The sequence below is a fragment of the Perca fluviatilis genome, chromosome 9 (assembly GCF_010015445.1).
Source record: "Perca fluviatilis chromosome 9, GENO_Pfluv_1.0, whole genome shotgun sequence".
Lineage (NCBI taxonomy): Eukaryota > Metazoa > Chordata > Actinopteri > Perciformes > Percidae > Perca > Perca fluviatilis.
In genome coordinates, this window is record NC_053120.1 from 35,897,464 (window position 1) to 35,917,272 (window position 19,809).

General features: G+C 44.0%; 1 protein-coding gene across 1 annotated transcript in view; it reads right to left on the reverse strand.

Moving 5' to 3' along the window:
- Window positions 1-567: 567 nt before the first annotated feature.
- LOC120565714 (cadherin-2-like) overlaps window positions 568-19,809 on the reverse strand; it is a 111,794-nt gene continuing 92,552 nt past the window's right edge. Inside the window, exons 14-16 of the mRNA XM_039811674.1 lie at window positions 14,673-14,812; window positions 7,158-7,319; window positions 568-822 (exon numbers count right to left, since the gene is read on the reverse strand). Of these exons, the coding sequence (XP_039667608.1) occupies window positions 616-822; window positions 7,158-7,319; window positions 14,673-14,812 (509 nt within the window). The 3' untranslated portion in view covers window positions 568-615. The remainder of the gene's footprint in view (window positions 823-7,157; window positions 7,320-14,672; window positions 14,813-19,809) is intronic.

Sequence of the window (19,809 nt, forward strand, 5' to 3'; positions counted from 1 at the left end):
CACACTCTCACACACACACACACACACAGGTAATGAGGTGGAATCCAAACTCACACACACACACACACACACACACACACACACACACACACACACACACACACACACACACACACACACACACACACACACACACAATCATTATCATGGCGAAGCGGTCCTGCAGTTGCTGTTGCAAAACACTGGGAGCTTTAAAGCAACGTATAGAATCAAGACTGAACACAATCAAAAGAATGTACAAAAAGGCACATTTGACCCCAGTGCTCCTGTACTGTGAGATTCAAGTGTAAATGAGCGTCTGTAGCATGGCCATCGTAGAGACAACAAGCCCCTCTGAGCGCTCCCATTAGTTAGCACAGGGGCTGGCGCTCACATAATAAAGTCCTTTAGCCTCAACTGCTAGGCCAGGAGTCAGAATGGTCCCTAGTGTCATCCACCGTCGTCTTGGCAGCGAGTCTCTTTACAAGCTGTCCTGTGGTAATACAGAAGTGCCGATCTATAAGTGCCGATGCTCTTTCCTTAACCCCATCCCCCTCCCAACTCCCCCCATCTTTTCCACCTGAGCCCTGGAGCCAGGGTGGGGGGCGGTGGTGGTGTAGGTCGAGGTGGAGAGTGCTAGTCGTCACCGCCGCCGTACAGGTCGGCCAGCTTGCGGAAGCGCGGCCCCCAGTCGCCGAGGTAGTCATAGTCCTGGTCTCCGCAGCTGGAGGAGGAGTGCAGGGAGCTGAGGGAGCCGGCGGTGGAGCCGCTGCCCTCGTAGTCAAACACCAGCAGGGAGTCGTAGGGGGGGGCGGTGGGGTCGTTGTCTGCTGCCTTCAGGCCCTGGAGGAGACAGGAAGAGAAATCAGGATGTTTCTGCATCGCATTCATCAGCATGATAAGATGGACTACCAGACTGGCCAGTCTACTGTTGGCTAGTGATGACCAAAATAAAGCCTCATAAGGCTTCACGAAGCATTTTCTTTATTTTCTGATCCCACTAGATGGCGCTCTCTGTTTAACAAAGGGTTGGAAGCCCACTGAGTTGCCATTCCTTGAGCCTCAGGAAGCTTAATTTGGCCATCACTGACTGTTGGTGACTACACATCAACAGTGGATCAGCTGGGGGGGTTCCATTTGTTGCTCGATGTCACATAGAGCTCAACAGTGAGCGCCCACTTTTTGAATGGTTCTGGAAGTGATTTTCCCCATTCATTTCCGAAATAAAAACCTGGAACCAAGCCAAGCAGCTACAAGATGAATGTGACCATAAAACATTTGATGCGGTGAAAAAAACAGAATAAAAGCAAAGGTGCAAGACTGTGTTAATAATGATCATAGACTTCAGTGGATGCCCGCTAGCGGTTCGCGGGTGCGGTAAACATTTTCTTGGTAACAGCGAGCTCCGCTAATCAGAGACATCGCTGTCACGCTTAGAATTGTGGGAAGTGTAGTACTTCCTCTTGCGATTTCAACAGATATCTCACATCGCGTAAAATACGGACGCTTGGTCAGGTGCCTTTGGCGTCGTTATTGACGCTAAAACTGTCCTTTAGCATCATATCTAAACGCGCTTGGTCGGAGCTATTGGCGTCACTTTTGACGCAGTTAGGTTTAGGAAAAGGTCGTGGGTGGGCTTACGTTTCCATGACACGCGGGAAGAATGGGACGGTTGGGTTTAGGAAAAGAAGAACAGACGGTTGGGTTTAGGAAAAGAAGAACGGGACGGTTGGGTTTAGTAAAAGAAGAACGGGACGGTTGGGTTTAGGAAAAGAAGAACGGGACGGTTGGGTTTAGGAAAAGAACGGGACGGTTGGGTTTAGGAAAAGAAGAACGGGACGGTTGGGTTTAGGAAAAGAAGAACGGACGGTTGGGTTTAGGAAAAGAACGGGACGGTTGGGTTTAGGAAAAGAAGAACGGACGGTTGGGTTTAGGAAAAGAAGAACGGACGGTTGGGTTTAGGAAAAGAAGAACGGGACGGTTGGGTTTGGGAAAAGAAGAACGGACGGTTGGGTTTAGGAAAAGAAACGGGACGGTTGGGTTTAGGAAAAGAAGAACGGGACGGTTGGGTTTAGGAAAAGAAGAACGGGACGGCTGGGTTTAGGAAAAGAAGAACGGACGGTTGGGTTTAGGAAAAGAAGAACGGGACGGTTGGGTTTAGGAAAAGAAGAAGGGGACGGCTGGGTTTAGGAAAAGAAGAACCGACGGTTGGGTTTAGGAAAAGAACGGGACGGTTGGGTTTAGGAAAAGAACGGGACGGTTGGGTTTAGGAAAAGAAGAACGGACGGTTGGGTTTAGGAAAAGAAGAACGGGACGGTTGGGTTTGGGAAAAGAAGAACGGGACGGTTGGGTTTAGGAAAAGAACGGGACGGTTGGGTTTAGGAAAAGAAGAACAGGACGGTTGGGTTTAGGAAAAGAAGAACGGGACGGCTGGGTTTAGGAAAAGAAGAACAGACGGTTGGGTTTAGGAAAAGAAGAACGGGACGGTTGGGTTTAGGAAAAGAAGAACGGACGGCTGGGGTTTAGGAAAAGAAGAACGGACGGTTGGGTTTAGGAAAAGAAGAACGGAACGCGGGGGTTTAGGAAAAGAACGGGACGGGCTGGGTTTAGGAAAAGAACGGAACGGGTTGGGTTTAGGGAAAAGAAGAACGGACGGTTGGGTTTAGGAAAAGAAGAACGGACGGTTGGGTTTAGGAAAAGAAGAACGGGACGGTTGGGTTTAGGAAAAGAAGAACGGGACGGTTGGGTTTAGGAAAAGAAGAACGGACGGTTGGGTTTAGGAAAAGAAGAACTGGACGGTTGGGTTTAGGAAAAGAAGAACGGGATGGTTGGGTTTAGGAAAAGAAGAACGGGGCGGTTGGGTTTAGGAAAAGAAGAACGGGACGGTTGGGTTTAGGAAAAGAACGGGACGGTTGGGTTTAGGAAAAGAACGGGACGGTTGGGTTTAGGAAAAGAAGAACGGACGGTTGGGTTTAGGAAAAGAAGAACGGACGGTTGGGTTTAGGAAAAGAAGAACGGGACGGTTGGGTTTAGGAAAAGAAGAACGGACGGTTGGGTTTAGGAAAAGAAGAACGGGACGGTTGGGTTTAGGAAAAGAAGAACGGGATGGTTGGGTTTAGGAAAAGAAGAACGGGGCGGTTGGGTTTAGGAAAAGAACGGGACGGTTGGGTTTAGGAAAAGAAGAACGGACGGTTGGGTTTAGGAAAAGAAGAAAGCGACTTTAGGAAACGTGACACGCGGGACACGATCCCCGGCCTCCTGGGTGAATGTCCTGTGGTGTTTGACCCATCCACCACCCCAACCAACCTCCCTATGCGGATTTTCGGCCTTTCATACTACTCGCTACCGTAGTCTCTCTTGCTACGTCATCTTCAAGCCCCGTGTAGCTGCTGCTCTCCCTGGTGCCCGCTTTTTGCGTCGCTTCAGACGCTAACAGCCACTGTCCAAACGTCCGTATTTTATGAGTTCGGGTTGTTGATTTAATACAGACTTTCTTTTCACAACCTGACAGTCCGTGGTCAGTCTACCTCGGATGGTTTAGACTTCATGGCTGATAGTCAAAACCTTCCTCCCGGTACCACACGGTTCCGGTTGAGCTCTATTACTGATACAACCTTCACACATGAAGCCTCTAGCTGTGTTCAAAATGGTTCTCTGTACACGTTACTTCCGTATCCCGCGATGCAACGCGGCCGTGTTTTCCCGGAGGAGAAGAAGAAGAAGCACAAGGACCCTGCTGAAACTTTTTCAACAGTGGAAATGTAACATGCAACATATATACGACCATTTACTATCCTCCTGAGCGCTCGGTTTGTTTCAGGGACGTATTAAAAGTATTTTTGTTTCGGTTTGTTACGATGTTGCTGGGTGCGCCCGCGTCCGTCACACTAATCTGGCATCTCCTGATGCAACGATACTTTCAGTGAGTGTCCGAAATCTGGTTTGGTCGTTCCCTATATAATTCACTATTAAATAAACACTATATAGGGAATAGTGAGTGAGGGAGTGAGGGAATGGTTTCCAACACAGCTTGTGTTTGATGTGGGATAAAGAGCATGCACAATAAGACCAGACTCATGTCACAGGTTTATCCCTGCTATTCCATACTCATCACTTCTAAACCGGAGGACATCAAAAATGCCCTGTCTGCACCAGAGACGTTCCACATGACAGAGTATCTCTGAGACTGAGAAAAAGCTAAATTTATGGTTGAGAGAGCCACAAGACTCTGAGGATATCTAGTGCAGGATTATAGTAATCCTATAATATGTTTATAGTAACTGTACAGTACAGCTGGGAGTATTAAAGAAACCTGTGTTCATGCTTTCATACCAAAATGGAGCAGTGTACAGTAAGAGCATGTTAAGCCCCGTCTGATGACCTTTGTTGACCCATTCAGACAGAGCACAGTTCGCTCTCCCGAAGAACTGGAATTCAAAATGTCTCCCTTCCACTCACAAGACAGCAACCCCCCCCCCCTCTCTAGAACAGGTACAAGAGTGGGACCTGGAGATCAGAATAAGGGTGAGCATAGGGAGGGAGTAGAAAGGTAGAAAGGTTGTGTTTATGTTTATGTGTGTGCGTGTGTGTGTGGATGGCTTGAGATGGACAGTAGTGAGTGCCAGGGGAAGAAGGAGGGATTATGGAGGCACGTAGAAGAGAGGAGGATTTGGGTCAGGCCGGACAGATGCTGACTTTATCTCCAGGAGGAGATTCAGCAGATTACCCAGCCTGAATTTAACCCCCCCCCACACACACACACACACACACACACGTTTTAAACACACACATCATTTTTATGAACTCACTCAAAAAACGGCACACTGGGAGAATAAAAGTACCGTCTAAAATTAACATCTAAAAAAAAAGCAGCCCCAGAAAATGGCAGTTTTTTGCCTCTTATCGCCGCTCAGAATGGTGAATCTGATAAGCAGTGGAAATGTCTTGTGGGGCGACGTCTGACTGAAGACACTCCCGAACGTCACTCTGAAACTCAATGGGAGGAGAGTATTAACGCGGAGAGGGAGAAAGAGAAGAAGAGAGGGAGAGGGGGAGAGAGGGAGAAGGAGAGGGATAAGGAAAGGTGGAGAAGGAGAGGGGGAGGGATACGGAGAGGGAGGGGGGAGAGAGGGAGAGGGAGGGGAGGGCTAGAAGCATCCGCTTGTCATGTCTCCCGGATTAAGCTGTCTACATCAGCTCGCCATGTCTGACAGCTCCCCCTCATTATTCATAGCTCGGCTTGGCAGATGTCTTTATGCAGCCCGACTAAAAGACACACTCACACACTCCCACACACAAACAATATGGACACAGCTAGCGCACAGAGAGCCACATGCTTCGGCGACGACGAGTCTTCACGCCCGAGACGCCCCTCTGCCGGGCGCCGTGCACTCGAGTTATCAGAATTCTGAGAAAGTAACGCTTTCCAGAAGGTTTAAACGCAGAGCAGCAGCACCGATGAAAGCCGGTGACATGGATTCAAATATCAGCAACCAAAGTACTGACACAAACCCTCTTTGGACAGCCCGAATACACTCTCACCGTCCTCCAAGAAAATGATAGCATCATTTGTTCAAATGTCTGGATACGACCTATATTTGCACGTTAACTGTCAACAGACCGCTTGACTCATGACACCTGTCTTTGGGGAGCAAAGGCAGAAGTGATGTGTCGCCGTTGTAGTGGTTGGCCGGGTCTACAAAGCATATGACAGGATGCTGGTTAATGTGGCTCGGGAAAGGGAATTTTGGGGTCCCCTGCTGGAGCTGCTCCTCCCGCGACCCGACACCGGATAAGCGGACGAAGATGGATGGATGGACAGGATGCTGGTGTTCCCTTCTTGCTACAGTCGGTTCCTAACCTGAACTAAGTAGGAAACTGAGGCTGTGCTGCCGTAGAATACTTACAATAATGTAATAAATGCTTGGGAGACTACTAACCAGCTTTTGGTTCAAGCTACAATGGATCAAATAGCTAATGTGAAAAAAGTGTAGTTCGTAGTAACAAACCCACATCGACTTATTTCCAGCAGCTGTTTTAGGTGATAAAGCCACCGTTCACAAGATGTGTCTGTCCAGCAGCAAACAGCAGACAGACAAAGTTAGCAAGCTAGCTGGTGAACGTACTAAAGTTGCTGATACGCACATGACGCATGCTGTTCGCTAACACATTCATCAAATCAATTTCATGAAGTCATAAAGTCGCGCCACTGACGTGTTTAGAACTTGTTCTGCTACCCCACAGTAGCCCAAAAATCAAACTAATGCAGCTTAAAGTTTTCTCATCGATTGATTCTCGTCTGTTGGAACAAACGCGGTGTCATTTCCTGTTGGCACAAAAACGCTATACTGTACCTGCTATGCCCTGTGCGCCGACAAGAATAGAAATATATGTATGTAATATGTTATATAGCATGAAAAAGGAACCCACACTGTCCCTTTAAGGAGCTGTGGACGGCCTGCAGCCAGTCCGTGGGATTAACTCAACGCAATGGATTTACCTCCAATTAGGTAGCCAGGCTGTGGCAGGTCTGAGGCCAGCTAATCCTGACCATTCGCAAAGCTAATTGAGAATCACACAGACACTGTACTCTCTGTGTTTCTCTGCCTCTCTCTCCCTCGCCTCTGTTTGTTAACAGTCCAACCATACATCATCACATACCACTGATACATCACTGATGCTATGCTGTCATACCAGAGAGCCCACTGTTCAACTGAGCCCAGACCTTAATGGGTTTTAAACGTGCATCCTTCTGTGTACTTCCCTGTCTGCAGAAATGCATTGCATTCTGTTTTGATTCGCAGTAATCAAAGTTGGTTAGTTCCCACACTGGCAGCTCTGAATAGCTAAGGGTAGTGACTGTTTGAACTTCAATATCCCTAAATCCTGTGAGGTGATGAGGTAAACTGAACCCATCTTTGATGCGTTTCACCAAAGGATAGAAAAGCGATGAGAGAAGCAAAAGATCTAACGTTGGCAAATCCCGCCTTTTCTGGACACAGCGTTTGCTTCCTGCTGCCAGACAGTTTGCATTTCACTCAAGTTGTGATTCACCACTTCCTGTGTGCCCGACGCCAGAATGTAATCTGGGGGAACAGATTGAAGAACTGGTTTGGACTGGCAACCACACGGGCGTCGCACACAAAGACGTCCGGAACAGACCCAGTGTGTTGCCGTACCTCGTGGATGAAGTCTCCTATGTCTCCTGGGTGGGGGGCAGCGGAGCGGAGAGGGTACTGGTGCTCATGATGGAGGGGCCTCTCATCCAGACGTCTGATCCCCACTTTGACACACTCTGGCTCCAGGGCATCAGGCTGCTGCAGCTGACTCAGATCGTAGTCCTAAACACACACACACACACACACACACACACACACACACACACACACACACACACACACACACACACACACACACACACACACCAACAACAAAAAAAGCACACACACGTTGGTATTACAGTATTACAAGTCGAGATCATTCGATTTAACAGAAAATAAAAGAAATGCTGAAGCTTGATTTGGACATCACTAGCTTTACCTTACTAGCGGTGAACACAAAGTCCAGCTGAGGCTGATGGGAATGCCACTAATTCTGCAGGTAATTAGCAAGGGGGTAAGTGAGCATCCGGAAAGCGTACCTCCTATGGGGAGATTCTGAGGCTAACAAGCCATCACCTTCTGCTAGCATTCCATTGACTCCCATTCATTTTGACGGCACTTTGACAGCGAATAACTTTACATCTGAAGCGTTTAAAGACTCTATTTGTCCATTGTTTATTTCTAAAGAAACACGACAATGTATAAAAGGCTCCATTACCTTGTATCTCACGTTATGGCACCATAGCAACTGTTTTTGTAAAGATAGGCTAACGATTTTGTCATCACTACACGACTTTCTGTCGCACAGTAGACAAATAAAAAAAAACAATGTTCACATTCTGCACCAAACCACGCAGCCTCTTTTTTCTTAAGTTAACAGCTATTTTGTATATATTTGTTTCTGTATTTCTTGTTTATTTCATATTAATGTATAATATGTTTGTATATGCACTAACCACCAAGGCAAATTCCCTGTAAGTGTTACTTACTTGGCCATAAATCCTTTTCTGATTTCTGATTTGACATGTATTAGGAAAGAGAAGCTGATGTGCAGCTGATATGAAATAGCAAGACGTCTTATGGTCTACTGTCTGTCCTCTAGCAGTCAAAAATCTCTAAATGCAGCTTTAATCCTTCCCTAACCTGGACCACAACATTGTGACAATATTCAACTGAAAGTATAGATAACCTTCTTGTGAAGACATTAGAGGATCTATTTCCACGTGGGTTTGTGCAAGTACAAGTTTTTCCTAAAGATTTTTCTTTGCTTATACTGGTGTTCCCTGGTAACCAAACAGTGCACAGTAATCCCCTTAAGAATCAAATCAATCATTGCAGTAGAAGTTGACCTGTTGCTGCTAGTGATGTCCAAATAAAGCTTCATGAAGCATTTCTTGATTTTCTGAGCCCACTAGATGGCGCTCTATGTTCAATACAGGCTTGAAAGCACGATGAATTGCCATTCCTTCAGTCTTTTTCTTTTAACCAAGACCGCCATCTAGTGGGGTCAACAAATACAACTCATAGTTCACGGAGCTTTATTTGGACATCACTAGTTGCTGCAAAGCACAACATATATTGAAATCATGTTTAAAAATGCATATTGTTGTGAAACATAAATAAGAATCCACTATTATCTCTGAATTGTCTAAAACCAGCAATGCAGTGATGTACAGGCTATTTCACAGTGGGACAGGATTCACTTAAAGTGATGGTTCGGAGTAATTTCACCCTAGGGTCCTTTGCACTATGACCTTGAGCCAAACACCCCCCCAGAAGCTTTTTTCACCTGGGTCTAACATTGGGAGAGTTAGCGTAGAGTAGCGTTATCAGCTGAATAGCGTTAGGCGCTAATGGACCCATCGAATTTAATGACCCCTACTAATAATGCCCGAAATGATACCAAACATCTACACTAGTACATATAGGTTATGCTCTCATAAAACGATGGATTGGAAAGTTTGTAAGTACACCAGAAGTTTATGAACACTTGCCTGCTCTCTTCTGCTCTCTGTTGCTGCTGCTGCTGCTACCTGCAGTTAGACAGTGCTTAGGGCAGTCTACAAATTACTACACCGAAAAGAGATACAACAAAAATATTTATTAATTGAATGATTAAATGAGGTAATGTCTCCAAACTTACCTCAATTATTACTTGTCTCCTGCTAGTTATACTACAGCACTTACTTAAAAAAAAAAAAAAAATTGAATTAATAAATATTTTTGTTGCATCTCTTTTCGGTGTTGTAATTTGTAGACGGCCCTAAGCACTCGTCTTACACAGCAACAACAACAGCAGAGAGCAGAAGCCAGCAGGCAAGTGTTATTTACATAAACTTCTGGTGTACTTACAAACTTTCCAATCCATCGTTTTATACGTGCATAACCTATATGTACTAGTGTAGATGTTTGGTATCATTTTGGGCATTATTAGTGGGGTCATTTACGACATACAAACGTGGGTCCATTAGCCCCTGCGCTAAGCTATTCAGCTGATAACGCTACTCTACGCTAACGCTCCCAATGTTAGACCCAGGTGAAAAAAGCTTCTGGGGGGGTGTTTGGCTCGAGGTCATGGTGCAAAGGACCCTAGGGTGAAATTACTCCGAACCATCACTTTAATTGTTGCAGTCAAATCAAACTGAATATAACTTCAATATAAGCTTGATTAAAACAACCTGCAAAACACTGGACATTGTTTTTACTTTGACAATGTGATTTTGAATGGAAATAATGGTTATTTTGTGGATTATTGTGATTCCGAGTTAAATTGCACACGATTATGCATGGAGAGATAACGACCTCCGGCCTTTCCTGAAACATGACTTGAATATTTGTGCTGCTGTAAATTCACACTTCAAGGAGAATGAAGAAAAATGAGTTCTTGGCTTGAACTTCCATACCAAATCCAAACAAACCGACCTATATGTATGCATAATAATGCATTCTTCCTCACGCCAGGTGCACTGTATGCCTTTTGGATATAAAAAGTTGCCGGCGCTCACAACTGATTCATGACAGTCTTCATCAGGACGATAGAACATACATACAAACCTCTTACAATCAACGGATCTATCATGCATTTAACGGCTGATGTAGTGAGAATTTCAATAAGTTAAACGAGCACCATGAGCACCACTGATGCAACGTCTCCCATTTCTCTCACATCATCATCTGTCCTCAGGGAGGACTCTAATGCTATCTAATTAGCATCCACTTAGAGAGATGCAGTTCCTCGTTCACCTTCTCTCACAAAACACCAGCTCAGTCAGAGGGGAAGCGTGTGTCACAGCCTCTGATCTCTTCATGTTAAATGCTAGTGTCTGAGTCAAAGCACCAACCATCCAGAAACCATTTGGTGCTCTCCGGTCTCCAAGGAAATGAACTAAAGGAGCCACTTTCAGGACAATAACAGCATGCTGTGGACTGACCTTGGGCTTTGTTCACAATAATGGCCGACCAACAGAAAAACCTTTCACTGAAGAGTTGCTGAGAGCCCTGCAATAAACCTGCAGGGAGAAACCGAATGTGCCAATCCAAAAGGACCAGATAGACGGATGTCCTCTCGGTTAGGACATTTCCACTTCTTTAAAGGACTATTTAAAAAACTATACCAGTATTCATGCATGTTTGGCCTCTTTCCTGCAAATGATGTACACTTAACATTATTCCGTAACACGTTTTAGAGCATCTTGTAGTGTTTTGAATAGTGTTTCCTTCCAGGAGGTCATTAGTTTGCATTTTATTCAATTATTTCATTGTTAATTGTTCATGGTTACATGATTGTATATGCAGACTGCACTGCATTACCTGTAAGATAACATTTATAACAATAAAAACAGTTATAGTTTTCGATGTGATGGATGACCAAACTCAAGCTCTAATTTCTGCAATTTGAGGTACATATTTTATGGCAATGAATACACAATAAAGACTGGATTCCTAAATGTAACACACTATGGTATATAATGTTAAGTGTACATAAATTGAGTTGCACTGAACAATTCTAAACACTGCTATAGCTGTATAGCTTCTACAAACCAGCAAACTACATGATAATACACTGGCAACACTGATAGACCCCTATAGATATATACTAGGGCTGTCAAAATTAACATGATAATAATGAGATAACGCAAATTCCTTTTAACACCTCTATTTTTTGTGACGAGAGATAAACGCACACGCTTTCTGTTATTTGGGCATCCACCCGCTCCGTAGTTTGGTAAATCAGGAAGCGATGCAGAATGATCCATGCGTTACACTCACCGAGACTGGTGCGAAATTACCCTTTGAATATTTTAATCGATTGACAGCCCTTATATACAGTATACACACAACACCTTGGCATGTAAATATGCTACGCTGCTAAGCGCCACTTTTGAATAAAGATCAGCAAAAAACTGTAACATATCTATGAAAAATATGATGCGACATGATTACATGTCTGATTGCATGTGCTTTTTTTGTACAGTCTAAGACTGTGACCAAACCTTTATCAAACATGAGTATAGATGGTTGCTGTTTTCAAGCTGAATGTACAGCGCCTCAGCCTGCTCCTGTGCTTTGAAATGCAGCATTCACTGCTGAAAGATCTCCACCAGTTAGAAACCTCTGCTGATATTTACCAGCCATATTCTGCTCCAATAAAACTGAAATATCCACTGCATGATGTAATCTTTAATAAGCTTTTAAGGTTAAAGAAGTATTAATTTTAAGTAAGGATTAGAAGCCAGGGAACAACAGCTCCTAATGAAGGTCTAATAATGTGTGTACCGTGTGTGTGTGTGTGTGTGTGTCTGTGTGTGTGAGAGTGTGTGTGTGTTTGTGTATGTGTGTGTGTATTTGTCCTGCTTAAAGTATCAGTGTGTCCCTGAGAACTGAGTCTGCCTTTTATCCCAAGCTTGAATCCAGACAAATAAAGACCCAGGCTGCCTGAAGAATAAAAAGGCTAAAGTGAAAATCTAATAAAATCTAAGAGTGCTGTCAATCAGACAATTGTGATTTCCATTGGATCAGAGTACTGTCACTTGGCTGCCAATCTTCCCAGCCCTTGTCACATGACCAATTAATTAATTAATTAACCAGCACCGGAATTGTTTTTGTTTTTTTTAAAGCGGCAGACCGAGCCTATAGAAAATGTGTATTGTATTCTGATTCTGAAAATGAAAACAATTGAAATTAATAATGAATGTGTGTTATTTAGCAGAATCATATTGTGTTGTTCTATCCTATCCAATATTTCCTATATTTCTAAGCAGATTTTCTATGTTGTATTCTGATAAAATCCCCCGGGCACCCCCTGACTGATTATTGGCCCCTGAGTGTCAGTTTAAGGAGAAAATCGACCATCATCTCTGATATAAGACTAGACATGTTAAGATTAAAGATCATACAGAAAAGCAGAGCAAATCAGAGTTGAAGATGTTTGATTGATGTTTGATGATTGTGATTCTATCTGATTCCCATCAAGCAAAACAAGACCTGTAGAGCTATGCTTAGGGTTCTTGCGTTCAGCACTGCGGGCGGTGCGCATGGTCGCCGCAAACCGTATTGTCTTTCATACTGATTGTGGTCAGAGCGGCTCAAAGAACGGACTTCTTCTCTCCTGTAGCCAATCATTGCAGCGCGGTCTATTCAACCGCGTTCGCATTGTTACAAAATCTTGAAGGCCGCGTTTGCGTCATATCGCTGTTCGCACTGCGTATACAGCGCTGAACGCCAAAAAGCATGAAAAAGCTTTTACGTCCTGGCGTTGGAATCCTCTACAGTGTAATACAATCACACTTTACACCGTTTAACGTTAGCTGTCAGCATTTTAACTGCGTTTAATGTTTAATCCAGCTGCTAGCTAACGATAGGCTAACGTTACCTGCTGTCAAGTGTAGCGTTAACTAGCGTGACACGCAGCGATGCTTCTGTTGCCCCTAACATCCGTTTCGGAGCATCAGGGAGCAGCGCAGGCATTTCAGTGACACCGAAATGAGGCACCGAAATCTGCGTTGTTATTCCGTCCAGTAGATACCGGTCGTTTAGGCATCGGTGCCGTATTAGCACCAGGTCTCGGTACCCAACCCTAGTCATGCTAGCAGATAGACACAATGTTGTTTTGAACTAAATGCTAACATCAGCATGCTAACGTGCTCACAATGACAATGCTAACTGCTGACGCTAAGCTGTTACAATGCTTATCATGTTAAGTTCAGAATGTTAGTATACACCTGAGGCTGATGGGAATGTCGTCAGCCAAACTATTGGCCGAAGCAAACTTTGGACCTATTGATAGCTCTAGAAAACTTTTTTTCCAGGTGGCATGAATGAGAGATAATATAAGAGATAAAGTAAGAGATAAACAAAAGCTAAGACCTGGTGGGGACGCTGGAAAAAAGTCAGGGGATCAACCAATTAGGATCCACTTTCTGATCTGGTACAAAAGATTTGTGTGTTCAGTTTAAGTGTGGAAACATCGAGCAAACAGTGATTCCCCAATTGTAAAGTACTGTGTGTGTATGGTTGTACATATACAGTGTACCTCCCTGCTGTAGAAAGTGTGGTCGGCTGGGTAAATTAGGGTTAAACATTTTCTCAGCTGAAGTGTGGAACAGCTTATGTGCTTGGCAGCAGCAGAGGAGTTGTGTGGAGGGACACAGGAAATTGTTCTCCAACAGAAAGCAATTAATCCTGTTTCTAGGTCCTCTTTTGTAGTACACTTAATCTTAGCTGGAGGACAGATGATTGAAAACTGTAGAGAAGCAGAGTGTGTGTGTGTGTGTGTGTGTGTGTGGCAACATGCTGTGTATTTCACTGTTTGTTTCTGAGAATGAGAAATCAGAAATGACACGGAAACCAAAAAGAGAGAAACCCAAGCCAGACTGAGTGAGCTGTTCAGACAGCTTCTTGGTCAATTTCATTGTTACTTTTTAAAACTTTTCAGTCCCTCCAGAAAAACGTGATTATGCCATCGCATAATTCAATGCATAATCAGCCAAAGTCCGCATATTTACGTGGGGGCTGCATTTTTTTCAAATACACCGCACTTTCGCCGCATAAATTGCCGATTTCCGCGCAAAATATGCAGAGCTTGCATGATTTCATAATCCCCGCATTTTCGTTGCAAAAAAGTCACATATATCTTAGCAGAAAGTTGAAAAATGTTGTGTTTACTTCACACAAGAGCAGCCATTTTCCTCTGTTGCCATGGGAACGTTATGAAGTGACGTAATTACACGGCGTGAACATCATCGAAAAGCAGGGTGTTGGAGGAATCACAGACAGTTTTTGCAAGTTCCCGCAATTTCATCGCATAAAATTGTATAATATCCCGCATATTCCATCTCATTTTTTAAGAAAACGTGCCGCATAATCAAGGATTTTTGCCCGCAACAATCACACAAAAAAATCAGCATTTTTCTGGAAGTACTGACTTTTGTGTGTGTGTGTGTGCGCGCGCGCACGTGTGTGTGCATATGCATGTACGTGTGTGTGTAAGTGTATGTGTGTGTGTGTCTGTGTGTGTGCATGAGTAAGTAAAGTTTATTTACATAGCACTTTTCACAGATAAAAATCACAAAGTGCTTGTGTGTGTGTGTGTACCTGGTCTTCCTCTCCCCCTCCCTCCTCATCATATTTCAGGATGTTGTCTCGGACGTCGTCCTCTGGGTCGATGAGGAGCTGCTTGGCCTGCCGCTCTTTGTCCCTCCTCTTCATCCACATCACAAACAGCAGCACCAGCACTGCAGGACAAGTGGCGCAAAAAAAGAAGATCAGGACACTATTTGAGTTGAGCCTTACTAAACACCAGGGACCACCAGTGAGAGAACAGTCTATATCGACAACATTGCATTTCCGGGATTCTTCAGGTGCGGCCGGAAATTCGAACCGCATGTCCCTCATTTTGGCCGGATGTCCATTATCTCCCAGGCGCTCTGGTTTATTGGCATTTCTTTAAACCAAACCCAATCCTTCTTTGGTGGCACTAAGCGCCAGACGGAGCCACAGTGCCTCTGCAAAATAGCCTCGGGAAGGAACTTGTTTTGGTGGAACATGTGTACGTTCAAAAGTTGTTTTAGTCGTGCAACAGAAAACTCAGATTGGACAGATAGTCTAGCTAGCTGTCTGGATTTACCCTGCAGAGATCTGAGGAGCAGTTAACCATAAATCATAAATCCACCGGATTTTAGAACGCCAACACAAAGGAAGAGGAAGGCTCAAAACGTTCTGTGCACCTCACCAAAGGAAAGAAACAACACTGGACTGTTCTTAGAGCCTTGGCACCACAGTACAAAATACAAAGTGTGGAATTCAATCTTTTATGTTATGCAATATCTGTGTGCAACTTTGTCAAAGTGCCACCAGTAAAGCTCAATAATTATAGCTAATTTCAGTCTAGCCTTTAGTAGGAAGCTTATTCGAAGGCCAAACAGAAAGCGATTATACAATTTGATTTTGAGATAATATAACAGTGGAAATTTGGTATGAAGATAGAGGAAAGGTCTGGGGTTCGCCAAGACAAGTCAAGTCACTGTCTGGGTCCATGGTTATCAACAGCAGATTTCAATATCTACCATGTTATCTGGCTCTACGTCTGATTTTATAAGGCGCCTGAAAACGTATTCCGTTTAGCTCAGCATTAGCCGCCTAACCTAGCCACCTCCTTTCTTTAGCCGCGACCAATGGAGGTTAAACTCCGACTGTCGTTCACTAGATGTTATGAAGAGATGAATGAACGTTTGTTTGTTTGCCAAACATGTGGTAGAAGATTTATGAATCATTTACATCCCGCCGGCTGCAATGCTTTAAATTCCTTTATATAGCTCTGCAGTCTTCTGAGCAGCCTGGGTGGAGAGACTACAACACTCAATATAACCACCAGAGACTTGAGACTCGACTTGGACTCTAGCTCAGAGACTTGAGCATCTCCGTTCAATATCAAACACCTACTGAAATCCCCTCATATGGGACTAAGTATTTTAAGGAAGGACAGAATCACACAGTTCTTATTTTGAGACAACTGGTGGGTTAATACACTTGATGTGAATCTTTTGATCGTATTAATCTGGGTGGATTTATGAGACTGAGAAGCTGCGGGTGTGCATGTGTTTGTACACTGCTGTAACTGCAAGGGCTAAAATGCATTAGGATGCTGAGTGAAATTCCAAGTGAGGACAATTTAAACCCTAGAGAGGGGATTTGAAAAATGGCTTGTCACCATCTCAGTGAAACCAGCAGGGATGGCTTTTAAAGAGACAACGCAGACAACATATCTAGTCTATTAAAGGCTACATTTACATTGCTACGTTTTTGTTTAAAAACAAATTATCTTTCGCTACGTTTCCCCCTCTCATTCCCCCTGCTCTGGCGTTTCCGAACCCTTAAACCGGAGACATTTGGAGACACTTCTGACCCGTTTTGGTTTGGAATCTGCGGGGTTGTGTTGCAGTATCGACGGCCGCAAACGGTGACCTTTGGTAACACCGACACTGATGCCAACGTTTCGCCCTCTGGTTGGGTCATGACGTCTAGTTCTCTGAGACTAAGCTACTAACGTTACCATGGCAACTACCAGCAATGGGTGAAGTCTACACACTGCCTCCTGTTTATGCCGGGTATACGAGAATGTTGATGAGATATGAGGCTTGGGGGTGTTAGTTTAAAAAGATATTAGTTCTTCTACTGGAGATAAAAGCACCTGTGAGATCGCTTTTGGCTCAAAACTCTGCTTAAAAACCAAAACGTAAAGCCTAAAATAACAAGACCTCTTCTTGTGCCCGTCTCCAGAATTGGCCTCGTTCCATTCCATAATATGGTCAATGTGCCAGAATCTTAGCCTTCTTCTGTCTTAAAGGTCCTATGACATGCTGCTTTTGGATGCTTTTATATAGGCCTTAGTGGTCCCCTAATACTGTATCTGAAGTCTCTTTTATATAGACCTTAGTGGTCCCCTAATACTGTATCTGAAGTCTCTTTTATATAGACCTTAGTGGTCCCCTAATACTGTATCTGAAGTCTCTATCCCGAAATTCAGCCTTGGTGCAGAATTACAGCCACTAGAGTCAGTCCCACAATGAGCTTTCCTTAGTATGTGCCATTTCTGTGTCTATAGCTATGAGAGGAGGAGAGAGGGGGGGGGGGCGGCAAGGTGGAGGGTGGGGGTGTGGCCTTGACCAACTGCTACGGGCAAAGCAGAGAAAGGGGAGGTAACCTTTCCCCTTATGACGACAAAATGGGAAGATTCCAGATTGGCCCATCTGAGCTTACTTTTTCTCAAAGGCGGAACAGGATACGCAGGGCTCGGTTTACACCTATCACCGTTTGTAGCCACTGGGGGACCATAGGCAGGCTGGGGGAACTGATATTAATGTTAAAAAACCTCATAAAGTGAAATTTTCATGCCATGGGACCTTTAAGGTGACCAGGCCCAAGGGCTGGTGGCCTATTACTACTGCTGTCTTTCCTCTTTCTGTCCTCTTCCCAAACTTTCCATGAACTAAAATGTCCAACATTTTACACAACTGCTAATGTTAGTGTTTCCAAATGTCTCCGGTTTAGGGGCTCAGAAAGGCCAGAGCAGGGGGAATGAGAGGGGGAAACGTAGCAAAAGATATTCCTTTTATAAACCAAGTATACCAACCAGTATAAGAAGCATCCAATAAAAGTTTCTGGAGTGGATGCTCCAGATAAAAGAGAAAATTGGCATTCAGAGGAAGGATTAAAGTAAAAAAAAAAAAAAAAAAAAGATCGCCGGCGAAGACAAACACGGATCACCTTGGGTGTAGCTATCGTCGTTGGCGAGAGCGCTAAAAGAAGCTAAGGGACTCAGGGCAGAAACAGATGTCACATTACTGCTCTTGGACAGGTTGACATTTTTAAAATACTAGTGACATCTAAGGACTCCATCACTTGGCCTTTTCATGTCTGCCTGTCCCTCTGTGGGGTTGGGGGGCAGAGAGCTCACCTGCAGGCATAAACTGTTTGTGTAATTACTCTCACTGCCGGAGGGGGAGACAAAAGCTCTGCACTGGTCTAAAAAACACTTCAACGAAAATGTAAGCCTGAAAATTGTAAGAAGTCTTTCAAACACTGCCAAGTAGTGAAATGAATCATTCCCATCACTCGCAAAAAGTCTAAAGCTAATTAAAACCTTCCACGCTTGAATAGTTTGATCCAGTCTAAGGTTGTATTTATAAAAGACTGCATGAAAGAAGTGGACGAAGCCACCGTGACATCACCCATTGGTTTGTGGACTACCGTTTTGAAGGCTTGAGTTTGGCATTTTTGCCGTCGCCATCTTGGTTTTTTGGAGCCAAAAGTAACCATATTTGGAAGGAGGAAGGGTTCCAATCACCTGCCCTTGTCCAAACAGTTTCCAATGACAGCTTCTCAGATGGTGTAACAAACCATCTGGCGCGTTAGGTTAACTTCTTGAGACCTGAACAAGACATTTTGATCTGATCAGAATTTCAGGAATTTCATTGCTTTTTTATTTTTAAAGTAGTAATTTACCAAGCCTTTGTGAAATTCGTTGGGCAGCCAGAGGACATGTCATGGATGAATTGCCATTTCCCAGGAAAGTATGAAGCTCGCTTAAGTTGACACTTCACCTTCATTTGACAATTACACTCAAACTCCTTCAGCACTTCTATTTAAATTGTCCTTTTAACTTCTATCTGTCATTTTATTTTACTTTGACACCAACTTCTTTCAGTGTACTCTGACTGTGGGAAACATGAGATTAGCTGTAATTCCTTTTCATTTGCCTACTATGGGTACGGTTGGACTTCATCACCATCCCACAGCTTGTGCTCAAAAATGACATCACAATCATTTGAATGATGTGTACATTTCTTGCACAACATGAGGTATTCCAATGGCCAATGGAATTGGCAGTTAAAATAAATACAGTAGATTTCAGTTAGGCTTCTCTAGTCCCAAGTGTTGCCTGCTGCACGGCTCACTGCAGCCTGCAGAGCTCGAGCACTGGGTCTGGTTATTAAAAAGTCCAGTTGATCAAGGTATTTGTATTAATGATCTAAACAACCATTTTGATTTAATCTCAAAAAGCAACCGCTAGAGGAAACCCTGTATGAGTAAGAGCACCATTGTAAATTCTCTCCCTTGTTTTAAATATGTGATGCAATCATTGCATGCAGCAGGCTGGGGCTGGAGTTGAAAAAAAGGTTTTGCTCATTGCTGATGCACTTTAAATCTAATGTCTGATACAGTAATGCGCACTATTACTTGATATAATCATTCATTATTACTCCAGTTGAGCACTCAGTAAGCTTTGTTTGTCCACTCCTGTCACCTTGCAGCATTATAGTGGGGGAAGAAGCTCAAAAGGGCTATGCATGTGTCCAAACACATGAAGTGCTACTTGTCAACAAGCACACAATTTATGAAAAATTGCAACCAGCTTGATATTCACACTTGGGATTAGAGCCTGGGAACTCTGCCATGGCAAACCTATGCTTTACCAAACAAGCTCCACTCACAGTGACTGATGCTAGCTGCTGGCGGCAGCTGCAAATGGAACAAAACTGGGGATTTCTGCAATTAACAATAGATGGAGTAAAATGTGGTACGAGAGGTGGGCATGGCTGAAGTAATGTATTCTGAGGCCCTGGGGCAAGATTAGGTTAGGAGCCCACTGGCTGCATTAGGGTTTTCGCTAGCGATGTTCAAAGGAAGCTCCATGAAGCTTCATGAACCGTTTTATTTATTTTTTGACCCC